This window comes from Aegilops tauschii, chromosome 1, assembly GCF_002575655.3.
Source record: "Aegilops tauschii subsp. strangulata cultivar AL8/78 chromosome 1, Aet v6.0, whole genome shotgun sequence".
NCBI classification, from domain to species: domain Eukaryota; kingdom Viridiplantae; phylum Streptophyta; class Magnoliopsida; order Poales; family Poaceae; genus Aegilops; species Aegilops tauschii.
Window position 1 is genome coordinate 115,872,843 of NC_053035.3, and position 19,854 is coordinate 115,892,696.

The 19,854-nt window shown below is 48.6% G+C and overlaps 2 protein-coding genes across 4 annotated transcripts; one reads left to right on the top strand and one right to left on the bottom strand.

Annotated features, from left to right (window-relative positions):
* Positions 1-10,877: 10,877 nt before the first annotated feature.
* On the bottom strand, positions 10,878-11,654 carry LOC109753033 (uncharacterized). Its single transcript, XM_020311963.1, has one exon. It carries the CDS (start codon positions 11,652-11,654, stop codon positions 10,878-10,880), a length of 777 nt encoding a protein of 258 aa, XP_020167552.1.
* A 6,609-nt stretch (positions 11,655-18,263) lies between these two features.
* Positions 18,264-19,631, top strand: LOC120967512 (uncharacterized). Of its 3 annotated transcripts, XM_040394006.3 has the most exons (5): positions 18,264-18,512; positions 18,634-18,826; positions 18,915-19,013; positions 19,088-19,199; positions 19,281-19,631. In XM_040394006.3, exons 1-5 carry the CDS (start codon positions 18,310-18,312, stop codon positions 19,373-19,375), a joined length of 702 nt encoding a protein of 233 aa, XP_040249940.2. In that variant the 5' UTR covers positions 18,264-18,309; the 3' UTR covers positions 19,376-19,631. The 3 variants fall into 3 exon arrangements, with proteins under 3 accessions (XP_040249940.2, XP_040249939.2, XP_040249938.2); XM_040394005.3 differs by having other exon boundaries at positions 18,268-18,512; positions 18,640-18,826; positions 19,088-19,631; XM_040394004.3 differs by having other exon boundaries at positions 18,269-18,512; positions 19,088-19,631.
* The last annotated feature ends 223 nt before the right edge of the window (positions 19,632-19,854 follow it).

Consider the following 19,854-nt stretch of genomic DNA (forward strand, 5'->3'; position numbering starts at 1 on the left):
TACTATTTACTACCTTGCTGTTTTTATTTATTCAGATTATAAAAATATATTTCTACCATCCATATTACACTTTTACCACCATCTCTTCACTGAACTAGTGCACCTATACAAACTACCATTGTATTTGGTGTGTTGGGGACACAAGAGACTTTTTATTATTTGGTTGCAGGGTTGTTTGAGAGAGACCATCTTCATCCCACCTCCCATGGATTGATAAACCTTAGGTCATCCACTTGAGGGAAAATTGCTACTGTCCTACAAAACTCTACGCTTGGAGGCCTAACACGTGTCTATAAGAATAAAGTTGCATAGTAGACATCAGTTGTCTCCTACTGGATTGATACCTTGGTTCTCAAACTGAGGGAAATACTTATCTCTACTTTCCTGCATCACCCTTTCCTCTTCAAGGGAAAAACCAACGCAAGCTCAATAAGTAGCAGATCTGCTCAGATTCGGAGGTGTGGAGGAGCTCTGGAGGAAAATCCAGCACTGACTTTGGGTCGGTGCCGGCAACAGCGGTGCCATGGCCATGGTGTCGACCCCTTCTTGAAGGTGTTGCCGTGGAGCTCCATTACATGACTCTCCGGGAGAAATCTCTAGCTTTGGATGATCGAAGCGGGCGATGACGGTGGCTACGTTGTTTCCTTCTTTGAGGCATCGCCTTGGAGATTCAGCATATTGCGGTTTGCGCGTATCTCTTCGTCGGCAGGGACAGTGGACGTCGGGGCGGCGGCTCCGAGTGGCCTCTGATTGTGCGCCGAGATGGCGATCTCGGGAACAATGCAAGTGGCAGCTCTATGAGGTGGGGCTCCATCTCGGCATTGGTGGGGCGGCATCCTTGTCCCGCTTGGGCGGTGGGGGTGTCGGATCGGTCGATGCACCCAGAGGGGGCGGTCTGACTTTATGTCGTGGGGCGGCCCCAGATGTGGTGCGACGTTCATGGTCTGCGAGCACTTGCCCTAAGCAGCGTGGGCTACGGGCAGCTAGGCTGTGCGGCATTGCTGCTCAAGGGGAGCGGTGGTATGTCGGGGCGGTGGTCCCGGAAGGCGGTGCCAGCAGAGTGTGCTAGGTGCGACGGAGCGGTGGATGTCGGGGCGGCGGCCCCGAGAGGATCACTGTGGCGGCCAGACTTCTGTGGCAAAGATGATGGTGGGAGCGATGTCGGCGACGTGGCAATGGTTGTGGTAGTCAGCTCTTCTCCGGCGTGTTCGCGGTACTGCCACGGTTTATTTGTTGCTGTGGAGTCGAAGCTGCGGTGGCAGGCCCTGTGGTATACGATGACTGGCTGCAAGTGGCCCGTTCGGCGGTCTTCCGTGGCGCCAGCTATTGCCTGGTTTTGTTCTTCTGAGTTCTTCGTCAGAGTCGGAGCTGCGTTGTCTGGCCGCAGGTCGACATGTTGTTGATGAGGGTGGGCTTTGCCCTGTGTGTGTCAGTCTTTGGGTGGGGGCTTAGCCCTTGTTCTTTTGGTTTTTGCCCGGTTTTCCGTAATTAACTGGGCAATTCTCTTCTGCTTAATTAATAGATGAGGCAATCTTTGCCTCCGTTTCAAAAAAAGTAAGCTTTTTGTTTTGCTCTTTTTTGTCCAACCTCTCTATGTATGTTCCCTCCTCCTCCCTGTTTCAATCTTTACACCTCCTATCTTTGGAGTTATTTCCCACTGTTTTTCATGAAAACCATCTTAACCGATCCACGTCTTATTATCACACCAAATAAAATCATGTTTTCTATTGTAAGCCAATGTGAGCTTACGAAATAAAATCCATTTTTTATACACAATCAAATTAACAATCCACCTTTGGTTCCTGGAGAAAAATCCACCTTTTAATTTTTATCGCTAACCTTAGACAAAAAAACTGACATCTGTAGCTCCATTGTTTAACCAAGAACGTCGGTCAGAAGATATGGTACAATTAGTAAATCAGCAGTTTTTGGCATCACTTTTATACATGTTTATCGTGCAATCATGTTAGTGTTTTCTTAGCCCACTCTATCTCTTATAAAAACAAAAAGAGTGTATTACAATTTTTGTTTCACTCTTTTTTTTGTCCAACCTCTCTCCTCATCACCTTCTTCCGGGTTTCGATTTTTATACCTCCTATCTTTGTTTGTTTTCGTGGCTGGCTAGGAGTCAGGTAACTGAATTTAGATTTTGGGTCAATCAATTTTTATTTCTTTGATAAAAATGCCATTCATGTTCCAGTTTATTGGGTTGATTTCTTCACTGCCAAACTGCTTCACTAGAGGATTTTGATTGGGCAAAAGGCATATTACAGTCCAAATTATGGCAGCTAATTCAGGAGGGCAATGTTGCTGGAGAAGTCAGACAATTTGTAATCCCAAATGCCTGCCCATCAAGGGATCCCCCCCCCCACTTGCTCTCTTTTCTCAGGAAGACAGGCTATCACTCAAGGTTACTCTATTGCACAAACCCTTAGATAAACTCCTATTACACACATTGAGCATTTTAATATCTCTTTTGTGCACCTGAAGAGAAAACAGAACAAGACCCCAATGGTAGTTTCATAAGTCAGAAGGAGTGAGAGGCTCAAGCTTCTTACAAAGGGATACACGGGCAAGACATGTGTTGACAGAAATTGTCTTGCATGTGCTGCTGGTGCCCCTGCAATAAATGAAAAGGTGGTGAAATGTCTGCATGGAAAATTTGGAATGGCTGAGAACAAGCCAGCAGGTATGAAGAGGCAAAAGATCTCCACCAAAAATCTAATGATGATGTAAAGAGCAAGAAGAACACAAAGAATGCCAAGAAGAAGTATAGGACTGGGGGAGATGGCCTTTCAGGTTATAGTTTGCAATGGCTATAACATTCAGATGTCCTGCTCTTTTGCTTTTTAGTACTTATTTGTCATTCAGACAACTATGATCTTTATGCAGACTACTCCACTATTTATCCTGAATGTAATAAATTTATTCAGTATCTGTTGTGTTTTGGTCTTACCAGGTCCCTCTCAGGCAAGCATATTTCAAGTTCACTATTGCAACCTCTATGCATTGCCCATTTATCTGGATTTATACAAATGACCAAACAATCTTGGAAAGTATTGAACTAAATTATCACGAGTATCAATTCTCCAGACAAATGGGTTCACATTCAGAATAAAATTAATGAAAGTGGCTGCATTGCAGTCTATTTTTAGGAGACTAAAAAGGGGCACATTGGCATGTCTTTTCTTAAAAAATTATATCTTGTAAGCTTTGATCAATTTGCTTTTCTGGCCTCAGTTGGTAGGTCAAGAGGTCTCTTAACTGTCTGGTGCTCATCTCATTTCAAGGGTGAGGTTCTGTTCTAGAATGAGTATGCTTTATCAATAGGACTTCAATCCACTAGATGTGAAAATTGCTGGACTTTAACCAATATTTATGCTCCATGTCAGGATGACAAAAAATTGGAATTCCTACATTGGTTGGATGACATTGAAATTCCTGATGAGGGTACTTGGTTAATGGTGGAAGATTTCAATTGATAAGAAGTTTTGAAGATAGAAGTAAACCTGGTGGAAATATAAATGAGATGCTTTTGTTTAATGCAGTTATGAGTACGCTTATTTTGGTGGGTATCCCATTGAAAGGGAGAAAGTTCACATGGAGTAACATGCAGTCCAGCCCTTCGCCTGAGAAATTGGACTAGTTCTTCACTTCACCTGCCTGGACTCTGTCTTACCTAAACACACTAGCTTTCCCTCTAGCGATGACTATTTCTGACCATGTCCCATGTGTCATTCAGATTCAGATTAACATGCCTAAATGTAACTTGTTCAGATTTGAGAATAGATGGATGGAACATGACCGATTTATCCCTCTAGTTGAGGCTGTTTGGACACATAGTAATCACTTTGTTGATGCTGCTAAGAGAAATGTACCAAAATGAAGATTATCAGAAAGAGTCTCAAGACTTGGGCTAGAACACTTTCCAACCTGAAACATGACATATCAGATGCAAATTCTTTAATTGCATTTTTGGATAGCATTAAAAATCAATAGATCGAGATGCCATTAAATCTATACTAAGATTGGATCTTAAGGCTCACCTACTCCTCCTTTTGAAGCAATAAAAGATTTACTCGCAGCAAAGGAAAAAATTAAATGGGTAACTTTGGGCAGTGAGATTTCCTAGTTTTTTCATGCCTTGGCTACTATTCAGACAGATCAAATTGCATTACTTGGCTCACTACTAAGGATGGCTCAGTAGTATTTGAGCATGAAAAGAAGGCTGAAAATCTACATGATGCTTTCAAAGACAGACTGGGTAAATCTGAATCATTTAGTATACCCGATGAGCTTCTAAATCTTCTAGATTCACATCCTGGACTGGATTTCCTAGAGCATCCATTCACACATAAAGAAATTCATGATGTTATCACGGGCTTACCTTCCAACAATTCTCCTGGTCTTGATGGTTTTAACATTGACTCCATCAAGAAATGTTGGCATATTATCAAGAAAGATTTCTATGATCTCTGCTATCAGTTTCATAGAGGCGAGCTGTGTTCGCAAAGCATTAATAGTAGCTTCACTACCCTCAGACCAAAAACAGTTGGGGTAACAAGATTCAATGATTACATTCTAATTTCATTGCTCAACTGCACTATTAAGCTCTTAACAAAATTGCTAGCAAACAGCTGCAATCTATCATTCTAGAGTTGATCCATACCAACCAATATGGATTCATTAAAAATAGGACAATCCAGGATTGTATAGCTTGGGCATATGAATACCTTTTCCAATGCACCCAAGTAAGAAGTCCACTGCTATACTCAAACTAGATTTTGAGAAAGCATTTGACAAAATTGAGCATGGAGGGTTTCACATATCTGTTGTTTTGGTTCAAAATGGTCTGCCTGGATTTCTAAAATAATGTCTACCAACACATCTGTTGTTTTGTTGAATAGTTTACCAATCAAGCAATTTATTTTCAAGAGATAGGTTAGGCAAGGAGATCCTGTTTCTCCTTTCCTATTTGTGTTAGATGTCGATTTCCTCCAAACCATCATTAATAATGTCATGCCGAAAAGTTTCATACAACCACTAGCTGTTTCAAGATCTTATCTGAATTTCCCAATTTTGTTGTATGCAGATGACACTCTAATCATTATGCAAGCATGTTTTCAGAAGCCAAGTAGAAAACAAAAAAATCGCCCTACGATCACCTAGGAACAATATGAGGATGCATTAACGGTTTCGATCAGATCGTTACCGACTCCGAGTAGCAGTAGAAGTTGATGAGTCGATGTAGATGGTACTAGAGTCCCTTGAACCATAGATGAACGATCCTGCGAACCGCCCACGAACAATCCCTCGAATGAAAGACCGAAAGCATGCCGCTCTACGAGTTACAAGCGTACGGTCTTCACGGTCCGGCGATGCTTTGCCTTCCAGAGCTAATTGTCCCCGGAGAATTAGAGGGAGGATATTAAAACCATGTTTGGATTCTAATTATGAGTATTAGAGGGTCTAGGTCAAGCTCTAATTGATCAATTAGGACCAACTAGAACTAGAGAACTAGAGGAGGCTCCAAAATTGTGTGTCTAAAAAGTGCCCAAAGACTATTAGATATAGTTTGGAGGGGAGGAGGGGGTGCAGAAGGGGGGAAGGACTCCCCTCCCCTTGCATCGGCCAAGGGGGAAAGGAGGAGTCCTTCCCCCACCACAATTCAGCCTCCCTAGGAGGAAAGAGGGGGCGCCTCCCCTATTGGGCCTTAGTGGCCCAATTCTCCCTCCACCACTTAGTCTTTTAAGGCTCATTGATATTTAATTAAATATAGAAGCCTCTTAACAATTACTAGAGCCTTTTATTAATAATTTAACATCACTGGAAACATTTTCTACCTATATATTATTTATCGGTAATAACCGTACTGCCTGATAAACTCTGAAACCCTTTCGGTGACCCCAAAACGCTTCTGGTTCCTCTTGAAAATAGTTTGAATATCAATGAAAAAATTCCACAAATAAATCCTCGATACTCTCTTCCTACTAACACTAAGCAGATCTTGATTACCTTAAGCTTGTGACTCTGTATGTTCGGTAAAACATAGGCTTGAATGAAACCCCTCTATTCTATGACCGATAGCGGAACTATGGACGTCCATATGGATCTCTATGATTACACGAATGATATTCGAGTGAAACTTTGGTTATCATGTGATGTTCCCTTTGCTTCACGATACTTTACAAAACCCTAGGTGAGATGTGTCGGTATCCTCTTGAGTCATACACATAATCACTATATCGGTCTCCTCGTTGTCAGTTTTGTTCTTCTTTCTTGTTGACATGTTCCGGCATCCCTGTAAAGAAGTCGCATGTGTCTGGCCAAACGATGATGGATGTCGTCACACCGAGAGTGCCCTAAGAATGTCTCTCCAACGTCGGAGGAGCAAATTCCACTCTTGAGCTATTGAGTACCTTGTCAAACTTCCCGATTAACCTGTAAGTTGTCATTATGATCACCGTGTTACAGATAACATTTGAGCAACCCCCTAGCTCATCGTACGATAAGAAGTTAATACGATGCTCTCATGGTCTAAGAAACTAAAACAAATGTTAACACTCCATGTTATAACAATTGACTTGTGATGATATCATCTCAAAGTATAACAAAAAAGTTTTGGTCGATTCACTATAATCGTTCTGCTAACGTCATACTCTCAATGTTGTTTTAAGACTATCTTTTACACTTAGCAATATCCTAAGATCCGGAAAACGTCATCACTAACAATACTTCAGCCAGTCTTAGAGGCCGGGCTAGGAATCTTATTTTTACTGTTTATCGTTCTACACGTGCGTATGAGTTTTCCACTTAATCGCATATTCCAGGATCATAGCATTTATAGCATAAATATAAACTCTTAATTATGAACATGGAAATATAATAATACAATATTATTGCCTCTTGGGCATACTTCCAACACATGCCCCATTCAGTCACAATACTTGAAAGAGATTTAGAAATATTTTCCAAGGCTTCGGGCTTGAAAGTGAACTACCAAAAAACCAACCTACTACCGATTAATATTCCTGATTGTTGGAAACGAGAGTTTGGCAATGCTTCACAATGTATTGATCGGTGCAAAGCGCATGTATATATGGAGTACAAGGTGGGCCACAACCTCAACTATACAATGACTAGGAGGTGGGCCAGGCTATACAATATACATGTACAAAACCATATATTCAACACCCCCCCCCCCCCGCAGTCGAAGCGTCGCCGGAGACGCAAAGACTGGACCTGAACTCCTCGAAGACAGAAGTAGGCAGTCCTTTTGTCATGACGTCGGCGAACTGCTGCGCCGTCGGGACGTGGAGGACCTGGATGCGCCCAAGAGCCACCTGCTCACGAACGAAGTGTATATCAAGCTCAATATGCTTCGTTCGACGATGGTGGACCGGGTTGGCGGAGAGGTAGACGGCGGATACATTGTCGCAGTAGACGAGCGTGGCCTTGTGAACATCACAAAGCAACTCCTGGAGCAGCTGACGAAGCCAAGAGCATTCAGCAACGGCGTTAGCCACTGCTCGATACTCAGCCTCGGCACTCGAGCGGGAGACGGTGGGCTGTCGCTTGGAGGACCAAGAGATCAGGGACGGCCCAAGGTAGACACAGTACCTCGAGGTGGAGCGCCGTGTGTCCGGGTAGCCGGCCCAGTCCGCATCAGAGTAGGCGACGAGGTCGGTGGAGGCGGAGGCCGTCAGCGTAAGTCCCAAGGACTGGGTGCCGCGTATGTATCGGAGGATACGCTTCACCAGAGTCCAGTGAGAGTCGCGCGGAGTATGCATGTGAAGACAGACCTGCTGAACAGCATACTGCAAGTCAGGGCACGTCAGGGTCAGGTACTGCAAGGCGCCCACAATGGAGCGGTAGAATGTTGCATCAGATGCAGGCGAACCCTCCAAAGCGGAAAACTTGGCCTTGGTGTCGACGGGCGTGGGAGCGGGCTTGCAGTTAAGCATGCCAGCTCGGTCGAGAAGCTCATGGGCATAGCGCTGCTGATGCGGGAAGAACCCATCTGGCCGCCGAACCACCTCAATGCCAAGGAAGTAATGCAGAGGACCCAAGTCCTTCAGGGCAAACTCATCGCGAAGACGAGCAGTGAGCCGCTGAAGAAGCGCGACAGTGGATGCCGTCAGAATGATGTCATCGACGTACAGCAGCAAGTAGGCCATGTCAACTCCGTGATGATACACGAAGAGGGACGCATCGGAGCGAGTCGATGTAAATCCGAGCGTCTGCAGGAAGGCGGCGATGCGCTGGTACCAGGCCCGAGGTGCCTGCTTCAACCCGTAAAGAGAACGGGAGAGCAAGCACACATGATCTGGATGCGTGGCGTCGACGAAGCCGGTGGGCTGCTCACAGAACACCTGCTCAGCCAGGTGGCCGTGCAAGAAGGCGTTGGACATGTCCAACTGATGCACAGACCAAGCTCGGGACACGGCTAGCTGGAGCACGGCGCAGATCGTGCCCGGTTTAACAACCGGGGCAAATGTGTCGGTGAAGTCCACGCCCGCGGGTTGCCGAAAACCCCGAACCACCCAGCGAGCTTTATAGCGCTCGAGAGTGCCATCCGGACGAGTCTTGTGCCAAAAGACCCACTTGCCCGTGATGATGTTGGCACGGGGCGGCCGAGGGACGAGCTGCCAGGTACGGTTCCGCTGGAGCGCGTCGAACTCTTCCTGCATCGCAGCGAGCCAATGAGGATCCCGAAGGGCGGCTCGAGCTGACGATGGGAGAGGAGACGGCTCAGAGACGGAAGCAGCGAGAAGGTACTCATCGCTGGGGTACCGCGTGCTCGGTCGGAGGGTGCCAGCCCGAGAGCGAGTCATCGGGCGGGGCAGCGGGTCCGGAGTGGAGACGGGCGACGACGAAGAAGAGCCCGCCTCCTCCGAGACCGCCGTGGGCGAGGCCGCAGGCAAGGCCGCCGGCGAGGCGGCGGGCGAGACTGCCGCGGGCGAAGCGGCCGCGGGCGAGGCGGCCGGTGTGGTCGAGGTCGGGGATGCCAGGGGCGTCGCGGGCGCCAAGGGAGGTGCGGCCCCTAGGGCAGCCAACCGGGGAGAAACTCGACCCGTGGCGCGGGGGGCACCCTCAAAGCCGGGAGGCGGCCCAAGAGAGGCACGGGAGCGGCCGTCACCGGGAGCGGGCAAAGCCGCAACATCCGAAGGTACCTGCTGAAACGGAAAAACCATCTCATCAAAGTAAACGTGTCGTGAAGTGATCACCCGATGTGAGATAGGATCATAGCAGCGGTAGCGTTTGGTGTTGGGGGGATAGCCGAGAAAGATGCAGGCCACAGACCGAGGTGCGAGCTTACGAGGGGCAGTGGAAGCGATGTTGGGGTAGCACAGGCAACCAAAAATGTGGAGGTTAGCATAGGAAGGTGGCGTGCCAAACAAGAGGTGATGAGGTGCAAAATTCCCGCGAGTGCGACAAGGACGAATGTTAATGAGTAGTGATGCGGTGGCGAGCGCGTCGGGCCAAAAACGTGGTGGCACATTGGCGTGAAAGAGGAGGGTGCGAACGCAACCATTAAGAGTGCGAAGCACACGCTCAGCGCGGCCGTTTTGTTGCGAAGTGTACGGGCAAGTGAGACGAAAGATCGTGCCGTGTGTGGCGAGAAGGTTGCGGATCGCAAGGTTATCAAACTCCTTCCCATTGTCTATTTGCAACGCATGAATGGGACGTCCAAACTGCGTGGAGACATAAGAGTAAAAGGCGGTGAGAGTGGCAACAGAGTCCGACTTTTGCCGCAACGGGAAGGTCCACACATAGTGTGAAAAATCATCAAGTATGACAAGGTAATAAAGATAGCCCGTGTTACTTGCAACAGGAGAGGTCCAAACATCACTATGAATTAACTAAAACGGGTATGATGTGACATGCGAGGAAGTGCTGAAAGGAAGACGAACATGTTTGCCGAGACGACAAGCATGACAAGTGTGATCGTCGATCTTATTACACGTGAATGAAAAACTCCGAAGAATATGACGAAGGGTGGCGATGTTGGGATGACCGAGACGAGCGTGCCAAAGGTCCACTCCGGCGGAAAGCGCCATGGGTGCAGCGACGGAGGAGGTAGATGAGTGGACCGGGTAGAGCTCGTCGGGGCTGTCACATCGATGGAGCACCATCCGGGTACGGGCATCCTTAACAGAAAAGCCAAACATGTCAAATTCAACAGTAACAGGATTTTCACGTGTAAGAGAACGAACAGAAACAAGATTTTTAATGATGTCAGGAGAGACAAGCACATTAGAAAGATATAATGGCATGGAGTTAGAAGGAAAAGCAGCATGGCTGACATGAGTAATAGGCATGGAAGAACCGTCACCCACGGTAATGCGAGCAGCGGTGTGAACGGGGTGAGCGGCAAGAAGGTTACCGGGGTTGGCGGCCATGTGAGCCGTGGCTCCGGTGTACTGCTGCGGCGTGGGGGCGGTGTGGAGGGCCGCGAGGAGCGCGGGGTCCCAAGGCGCCGGTGGGAGAGCCGGGGCGGACGGCGCCGCCTGAGGCGGGGGCACCACAAACCCACCGGCCGGAGGCAACCCATAGACCGCAGAGGGGCCGTAGAGCGGCACGGGCTAGTACGCATGAGGGGCCGCGTGAAGCGCCTGATGAACGGCCGGGCGGGCGCCGAAGAGGCCCGGAGCGGGGGCACGCGGTATAGGCATGGAATACGCGTGCACAACCCCGGTCTAGGGGTTCTGGCCGGCCTGCCAGGGCGCCGGGGGGAGCTGCGGCTGCTGCTGGCGCGGCGCCCCGCCGGGCGCAGCCAGCTGCTGCTGCTGCTGTTTGCGGCCGCCGCGGCCACGGCGGCCCCCGCGGCACTGCTGCTGCTGCTCGACAGGAGGCAGCGGAGGAGCCGGCTGCGGCTACGGGTAGGGGAACCCGGGCCGCGGCTGTGCGTGGAAGGGGCCCGGGGCGGGCCTCGGGGGGGTGGTGGGCGGCGCACCGCCGCGAGTACCGGCGGTGAGGGCGGTGTGGGTGGCCCGGGTGCGTGACATCTGCATCCGCCTCTCCTCCAACTTCAGGTAGGCGACGGTCTTGGGGAACGTCGGGTTGGTGATGAGGGGGATGTTGGAGGCGGCGTTCCCGAAATCGTCGCTCAGGCCGGCGATGAGGGTGCTGAGGAGGAGCTCGTCGGAGACCTTCTCACCAAGGTCACGGAGCTCATCAACAAGCTTCTTGAGGCGCATGTAGTAATCGTCGACAGACGAGTCAAGCTGCTGGCACCCAAAAAACTCGCCGTGCAAGAAAATCTTGCGTTGGAGCGCGTTGTCGGTGAAGAGGCCGTTGAGCTTGGTCCAAACGGCATGAGCATCATCGTCGGCGGAGACCACCGTGTGGAAGAGGTCCTTCGAGATGGTGGTGTAGAACCAACGAATGAGGGTGGCGTCGATGGACATCCACTCCTCATCGTCCTCCATGAAGCGGGAATCCACGGAGCCATCGATGTGATCCCGGATGTTGTACTCCCGGAACACAAGGGGGAAGTACGTCTTCCATGCATAGTAGGTGGAGGTGAGGTGGTCGAGGACGACGGGAACCCGAGCGAGGATGTTGAGGTCGCGGATGACGATGGGATCGGGGCCTTTGAACGGATTGGTGCGGCGGCTGCGGGTGGTACCGGAGGAGCCAGGGGAGGCCATGGGGAGACGAGGGCGGCGGCGTCACGCGAGAGACGGCACAGCGGATGGGAGGCAGCGCGGCCGAAGGGCGGCGCGGCGGGTTGGGGGGCGGAAGCGGGGCGGTGGCGCACACGGGGCGGCGGTCGCGGCGGCGACGGCGGCGGGGGGTGGCGGCGGCGGTGGTGGTGGGTGGCGGCGGCGATGAGATCGCGGCGGCGGCGGCGGCACAGGGTTAGGGTTAGGATCTTAGGTATGATACCATGTTGGAAACGAGAGTTTGGCAATGCTTCATAATGTATTGATCGGTGCAAAGCGCTCGTATATATGGAGTACAAGGTGGGCCACAACCTCAAGTATACAATGACTAGGAGGTGGGCCAGGCTATACAATATACATGTACAAAACCATATATTCAACACTGATGATGATGTCCAGATTTTATCCCAAACTATGGAATATCTGGTTGGGTCGTTTCCTTTCACCTATTTAGGTGTTCCTCTCGGTTACGATAAACCAAGGTGGGAGTTTTTCATGTATTTAAATGAGAGAATTCAGAAAAGACTCAATGCATGCTCTCAATACCTGTGTTATGATGGCTGACTTCTCATGGTCAATGCAGTGCTCTCATCACTCCCCACTTTGTTATGAGTTGCTTGTTGTTATGCAAGGGGTTCATTTGACAACTAGACAAATATAGAAGACACTACTTCTGGAGAGGTAAAGATCTGGAGAAAAAGAATCCTCCACTTGTTGCATGGGATTTGGTTTGTAGACCTAAGGAAAATGGTGGATTAGTAGTGCTTAATCTTCAAACTCTGAACAACAGTCTTATTTCTCAAGATGTTGTATAATTTCTCAACCACTGGGACCTCCCTTGGGTCAATCTCATTTGGGAGTTCTATTATCCACATGGCCTTAAAACAACACCTCCAAAATATTGCTATTTAAATTCTTACCACATACAAAGAACATGTTGTCTGCCTGATAGAAAATGGCATAACTATGGACTTCTGGCATGACACTTGGGATGACACTCCAAAGCACCAACTTTGGCCTCACCTTTTCTCCTTTACTAAGGAGTGGCATATCACCCTACACTCAATTGCTAATCTACATGATATATCTGACATCTTTCATCTACACCTATCAGAGGAGGCTTTTGCACAATACCAAGACCTGAATGCTCTCCTTTAGCACATTTCTTTAACTAATGAGACTGATCAATGGAAATTTGCACCCGAGGCAACAAGATATCAAGTGTCCACAGTTTACAAAATTCTCACAGTACACCGTGATGTCATTCCAACACTCAAATGGCTCTAGAAGACATGCTACCAACTCAAGCACAAAATCTTTTTCTGGCGTCTACTCCATAACGGGCTTACCACTGGAGCCATGCTCCATAGAAATGATTTTTTTCTTCCTGACTATACTTGTGTACTTTGTGGCCTGCAGGCTTTGGAAGCTAGGGACCATCTTTTTTTTCACTGCCCTTTTGCCAAGGTATGCTGGACATATCTCCGCCCCACTTGGACTCCAAGCTTCCAAGGCATACAACAAGAGCCCAACAGATTAAAAGACATTTTGGGAGTCCCATTCTCTCTTGAGATTATCATTTTGGCTGGATGGGCAATTTGGATCACCAAAAATGGTTTTATATTCAAGGGTATAGCACCTAATCTCTACAGATGCAGGAAGACGTTCAAGGAGGAATTGAATTGTCTGGTGCACAGAGTTAACAGGAAAGAGTTTGTGAACCTTGAAGAGTGGGTCAAAGCCTTCAGATGATTCTGAGCAGCTAGCTGATGTGACTGCATGTTACTCCTTTACAAGACTGGTTAACTAGCTTTTGTTTAGCTTTGTTTGTGTTTCCTTTTATTTTTTGAGCTCTCTTGAATCTTTTATTTTGTCTTTGTTTTTTTTTCATTCTTTCACTCATCGTAATTGCCACTATGTACCCTATTTTGAAAATCAATAAAAAATGCAGCGGAGTCCTGCTACTTCCCAAAAAATGTACATGTGCCCCTGAATAGCTCTCACCGTTGCATGTTCCATTTGTAGATCAATGCATTTAATCGCTGAGGGCAAGCACGTGATGTGCTTGCTTCCAAGAGTGCTTGAACTGCTGTAAAACTAGTGTTGTTGACCTAGTGTGCTACTACAGAACGAGTACATCTCTAATGTTGTTAGTTGGAAAAATTCTTAGGTGATTTGCATCGATGCCATGTATGTTTATGTGATATGGAGTCGCTGCGCGGTGCCTTTATAAATTCACGTCAATTATGGTTTCTATGGTATTTACCAAAAACCATACCAACATGGTATGGTATTTATCAAAACTGAACCGTACATAGTTCATACAATTTTACCGAAGTATGAAAACCGTACTTACCAAATAACCATATTTACTGAACCATATTTCAGTCTGTTGGGTGTTATCTTGGCGCTATTGGGGCAAGGAGCCTATGATGACATTGTCTTTGAGGTGCCATTGTATTTGGTCAAATAATATTTTGGATTTTAACAATGTTTGTGAATTTGAAAAGTGTTCTAAGATTCTAAACTTCCCCGGAATGTTGGTTCTTGGTGCGCGCTCGGGGCGTAGGTGGGGGGCAAGCGGGTATTTTGCACTGTTAGGTTGTTTGGGGCTATTCGTAAGCTGTCACGGCTCATGTATGGTGTTTGTGTGTTATGTATCGGCATGTTTATTTGTTTTATTAGCTACAAAGGAGCCCACCTGACCCGACAACAAGCTAAACATGCAACAAAACTACAGTCACGCACCCAATTTCAACTTCCTCCCAAAACAAATATCGCCTGGGACGACAAGCCAAGCCGGAAAGAATACACCACCATGCCTAGCATAATTAAAGCCTAACCCAACAAATATAAAATTAAATTAAAGCAACACACCATAATAACCGAGAGTCTGAGAGCTTCAGTCTCGCGTGTAACACGCAAGATAGCAAGACACACTATGCCGCGACCCATGTAGCGTTATGTGCGTAATGCGTTGGTGATTTTTTTTCTCGGTTGTCTTTTTAGCCAACTTTCTTATTTTGGTCCGGTTTTCTATTAAAATCATTTGTTTAAATATTTAGGAATTTATATTTCCATGAAATTCAAGAAAATCACAAAACTTTAAAGACATTTGTGAATTAAGACAATAATTGTATATTTTAAAATTGTTCATGAATACGAGAAAATATTGAAAAATTGAAAAATAATTCAGGAATCATGAATTTTAAAAGTATGTTTTCAATTTGAAAAACTTTGTGAATTTAAAAATATTGATGAATATGAAAAAATCTTCAATAATTTTTAAAAAAATCATGACTTTTAGAAAATTGTTTACAAAATCTTAAAACATTTATGAATTTGCAGCAATGTTCACTAAGTATGTTCCTAATTTAAATAAATATTCGTAAATTTGAAAAATATTCATTAAGTAAAAATTAAAAAGCAAAACAAATATAAATACAAAGTGCCTAAGACAAAATGAAATGAAAATGAAAAAAAGAAGAAGAAAACGGGCAGCGAGAAAAAGGAAATGAAAAAATCGAACGGAACCTTCACAAAACAGGAAGTACCATCCCACATGGTCGACCAATAGCGTTAGCTGGTGCTCGCTTTTGCTCGAGCGCCACAGCTGTATGAGTGAAATATGAAGTGTCATATTAATCCTTGGGAGAAAATTGAATTAATTCCATAACTTAAGAACAGCGCATCAAAGCGCGTGTTAGCCTCTAATAATTACCATATATAGTCGTTGCTTCCTAAATAGAAGTTGAAAGAAAAACACTAGACAAAAAAAAGTTAATGGTTTAGTGCACCAAGCAATTCACTCAAGAGTTTTCTCACGTTCTTTTCCGAAAAGGAGGCAATGCTTGTAAGAAGAAAAAAACACATTTATCAAAATATATTTTCCTGTGGAATATCAAAAGAATTTATTATATATTGTCTCGTTCCATAGGAACATAGTTGTAGGTTTACAACTCATGCATGTATCATAAATTTTATTGTCAGACTATCACCCATGTTGGCGAATCAAGACCCAAGCTACCGTCTTCACGTGGTTGCAGCTAGAGTCCATATATAGTATCACATGCATCCACACATTGCGGTAAGCACCAAGTATGGATTTAGAGCATCTCCAGCCGCGCCCCCAACAAGGCCCCTCAGACGATTTTTCGGCCGCCGGCGTCAAAAAATCGGCCCAGTCACGCCTCCAGGGGCCCTTTTTTCGCCGGCTCGAGCCGAAATTGGCGCCGGCGGACCCAACCCGAACCCGGCGCACTGGGGGGCGCCGGGCGAATCGTTTTTGGCGCGAAAGCGCCGCAGGCCAGCCGCGTCAGCGACACCGCCCGCCTCGTCTTCTCCCGACGCCTCGGTTTCCCGCGGGGAATCAATGGCAAGGCTGCCGCCGGTCAGCTTTGCCATTGATTCCTCACAGGCGGCGCGTTCACGGGGCGGCGCGCCGACGCCTCCCCTTCCTCGGACGCGTACACACGGACACGGCGCGGCTATATATGGCCTCGCTCGCCTGTGATGAGTCCCACCTCTCCACCTCTCCCGAGCGCCGCCGCCGAGCTCTTCTCCCCCAGCCCTTCCTCTCCCGAGCGTCGCCGCCGATCTCTTCTCCCCAAGCCACTCCATCTCCCGAGCGCCGCCGCCGATCTCTTCTCCCCAGCCACTCCATCTCCCTGATGGCCGAGCGTTTCCCAGGAGACGAGGCGGCGGCCAACGGCTTCGGCCGCCGTTCGCTCCGCGAACAGGAGTCCTGGCTCCTGTTCCAGGCGAACATCCCGGCGCCACCGGACATGCGCGCCGGGCCGACGGGCTGGAGGCTCAGCAATGGGGGAGTGCCCATTCCTCACCGACGCCGAGCTCTCCCTCCCCCAGTACGCCGCCGACAACCACGCATCTTGGGCGGCATACTTCGAGCGCCGCCAGCAGCAGCGGCTGGCGTCCACCAACGTGGCGCCGGTGGTCGGCGGCGTGAAGAACAGCGAGGGGCGCCCCCGGCCGCACACTTGAGGGCGTGCTGATGCACCTCGAGGGCGGCAACAACCCGCCGTTGGCGTACCCCCCGGCGAGGGCGGCTGCCCCGGCGCACCGCCGATGCGACGGGCAATGGGCGCCAAGGAGGTTCGGCGCGTCCTCCTCCTCTTCCTCCTCCCGCTCCTCCTCCCACTCCTCCGGCACTCCGACGCTGCTCGGCGTCAAGGCCGAGCTCGGCATCGTCATCAATGAGGGCGGCCGGCGCGCCTCCTCGTCGGCTCCTCCTCCGCATTTCGTCAAGCCAAAGACGGAGCCGAGGCTCGCGCCGGTGAAGACGGAGCACGGCGAGGTTGAGCTCGACGACGACGTGACCTTTGAATGGGCATGCCAGGACTCCATCAAGATGGCGACGGAGCGCCAGCGCGCCGCCCTGCGGCGCTTCGAGCAGCGCCGCCGAGGCCGCAACGAAGGAGGAGGAGTCATCATCGACGACAGCGACGACGACGATGACGACGCGCCGCCGCCGCCACCAGCCGGGGAGGGGTCCAGCAGGGGCGCCCGAGTCAAGGAGGAGAAGGCCGACGATGGCGGCGACGACGGCGACTTCTCGGCCTTCAGCAAGTTTTTTTTGATTAGTTTTTATATGTAATGGCGACTACTCGACTTAAATCCGCGAATATAAGCCCAAATTTGCCAAAATTTGGCGTGTTTTAGCCGAACTTTGCGTAAATTTGCTACACAATTTTTTTTCCCGCGCCTGGGGGCGGCGGCTGGGGGCCAACTCGCCCCAGGCCCTTTTTTTTTGCCGGGTCACCCCCAGGCGGCGATTTTAGGCGCCCTCTGGGGGGCCAACGGCTGGAGATGCTCTTAGTCGATAGCCATGCAAATAACCTGGAAAAAGTAATTCTTAGCTTGATAAAAGCAATATCATTCCAACAATTACACACATCTTAAGATAAGACACGTGCTCCCACAATAGTTTTAGTTTTAAATAGCATATGTCCTTCTGACAACTAATTTCATTCACATTGCACTACTAGAAAAACAGATTTTGGAGGTGGTTTTGGTACATGGGCGAAAATAGTTATCGATTCCACCTCTAAGCTAGCATCGCTAATACTCAGACCATCGGAGGCAGTTTCAAAACCATCTCAAATGCTTTCAACCGCGTGCGGTTCCATATGAATAACCTCTTATAATGATTTGTCATTCAAATTAGTTTTCCATACTTAACGGGCGGAATTTTATATCATTCAAAGTGTTCTCCTGTTGAGAATCGCCTCCATTTCCCTTTTGAAGAGGTGGAGGTGGCAATGGCGAAGTTCAAAGAATGGAATGGAATGAAAGGAAGAGGGACAAATGAGAATCATGGGACGAAGAGAAAAGAAGAGAGTGGCGTTACTGAGAAGGGCGGTAGCTGAACATGGTATCCTGTTCGTCGGTCCACCCATGGGGATTAGCGCTAGTGGGTCCGTGGCAGCATATACGGGCTTAGTAAAATGAGGACGATCGGTACAATACGGGAGTGAACAGTGCTGTACGCCAGCCTGAAGACGGCAGTCAGTAACGATGACCAGCCGATCCGTGGCTCGGGTTCGTCAAGAGCTGACCCCCGGATCAGGAACGTAATGGCGCTCCGTTTGCTGCGAAGACAACGCCGTCCATGGCACAGTAAATGATGGTTGGTAGCCGCATTGTGGAGCAAATGCAAAAAAATCATGGCCGGGGGGTGAGGTATTCACTTTCCCCATTTCCCCTTTCCATTCCCCGAGTTAAGAACCGGCAACAGGCGAACCCCATGGCGGCGGCGGGGGGTGCGGCGATGTATGCCGGAATAGTACAAAACGGCATGGAATTTCTGCTAGACCCAGTCGACAGGTACACTTTCTCCATCGATTTGCTCTGTTCCATTCGTTGCGTGGGGGTGGGGGAGGAGGGCGGGGGCGGGGGGGGTCGCATAAGGAGAAATAATTGACTATTGTTCGATCTGCTGTCCAAGTCGTAGGTTCCCACTGACAGAGGTCACAGCCGATGTTGAGTGGCCAGATCCTTTGGTGCTGATGGACGTGTGGCGGTCAGCACCGCCTGCAGCCGACTCATTGTGCGCTGTTGTAGTTGGCAACCTAGGCGATTGTTCTGAGCAGAATAGATTAGCCGGCAAGAGGAGATTTTCCTGTCTTGGCTCCAGGAAAGTAAGTCAGCTCTCTTGCCTCAGTTGATGTAAGCTTGTTTCCCTTTGTTGTCTGTTGTATTCAAATTCCTGGTTAACGAACTACTCAGGAGGAATCAGATGTTTCATCGGTCGCCGTGGTTGGACTTGCATCGGATGCTATGAGCTGCAACGTCCAAGAAGGCGCACCCAAACATTTTCAGTCAGAGGCAAGTTTAGTACTAGCATGCTCGCTTTTCTGCTCGCCAAGCTGACCGGTACATTTTTCTTCTGAATTTTACAGCCGGAGATCGTGAATGGGATGGTAGCCGCGACAGCCAGCGAGGAGGGGCAGACCTCCAAGTTCGCCCTGTCTGTGAACAGCACTGCCGTGCCAACTCATGAAGAAGGATTTGGTAAGCACGACCCAGATGCAGAAAGAGAAGTATACGAGCTGGACTCAGGGGAGGTGGATGACGCTGATTGCTCTGATGCAGACGGGGCTGATGTAGGTGACGTCCATGCAGGGGATGAAGTCTGCAGCCACCGTGCTAAGCGAATTCGTGTGTGTGGTACCGAACACCTCATCTAGTGGTTAAAAGTCAGTATGGTAATGTGTGGTAATTTCTCATTACCACTAATATCTGTACGCTGGCTACGGTTTGGGTTGTGTGTTATGTGCGTCGAGTGTTGTTCGCCAGCAACTTTTCTTTTTTGGATTGTTCTGTTTTACGACGTGACGTCCAAGGTGCTCTGTTTTATGAGATGATGTTATCAGCAGGACCATAGATGCACTTGGCTGTTGTGTCAGATCCATCTGTAAATCATATATGGGGATGGTTGTGTCATTGTGTGTGCGTGTGTGTTCGGGGTGGATGCGCTACCAGATAAACAATTTAGTCATGTGAGGCCGCTGTTAACTGATCGCCTGTAACCTTTTAGTTGACTAAAATTTCGCTTGTACTGCATTAACTAGGTACTTAACCGATTCCCCGTCCGTGTTAAATTGGGTATAACTTTGCTGCGAGTACATCGAACCGTCCATTGCCCGCCGTTATTTTTGCAGGCAAG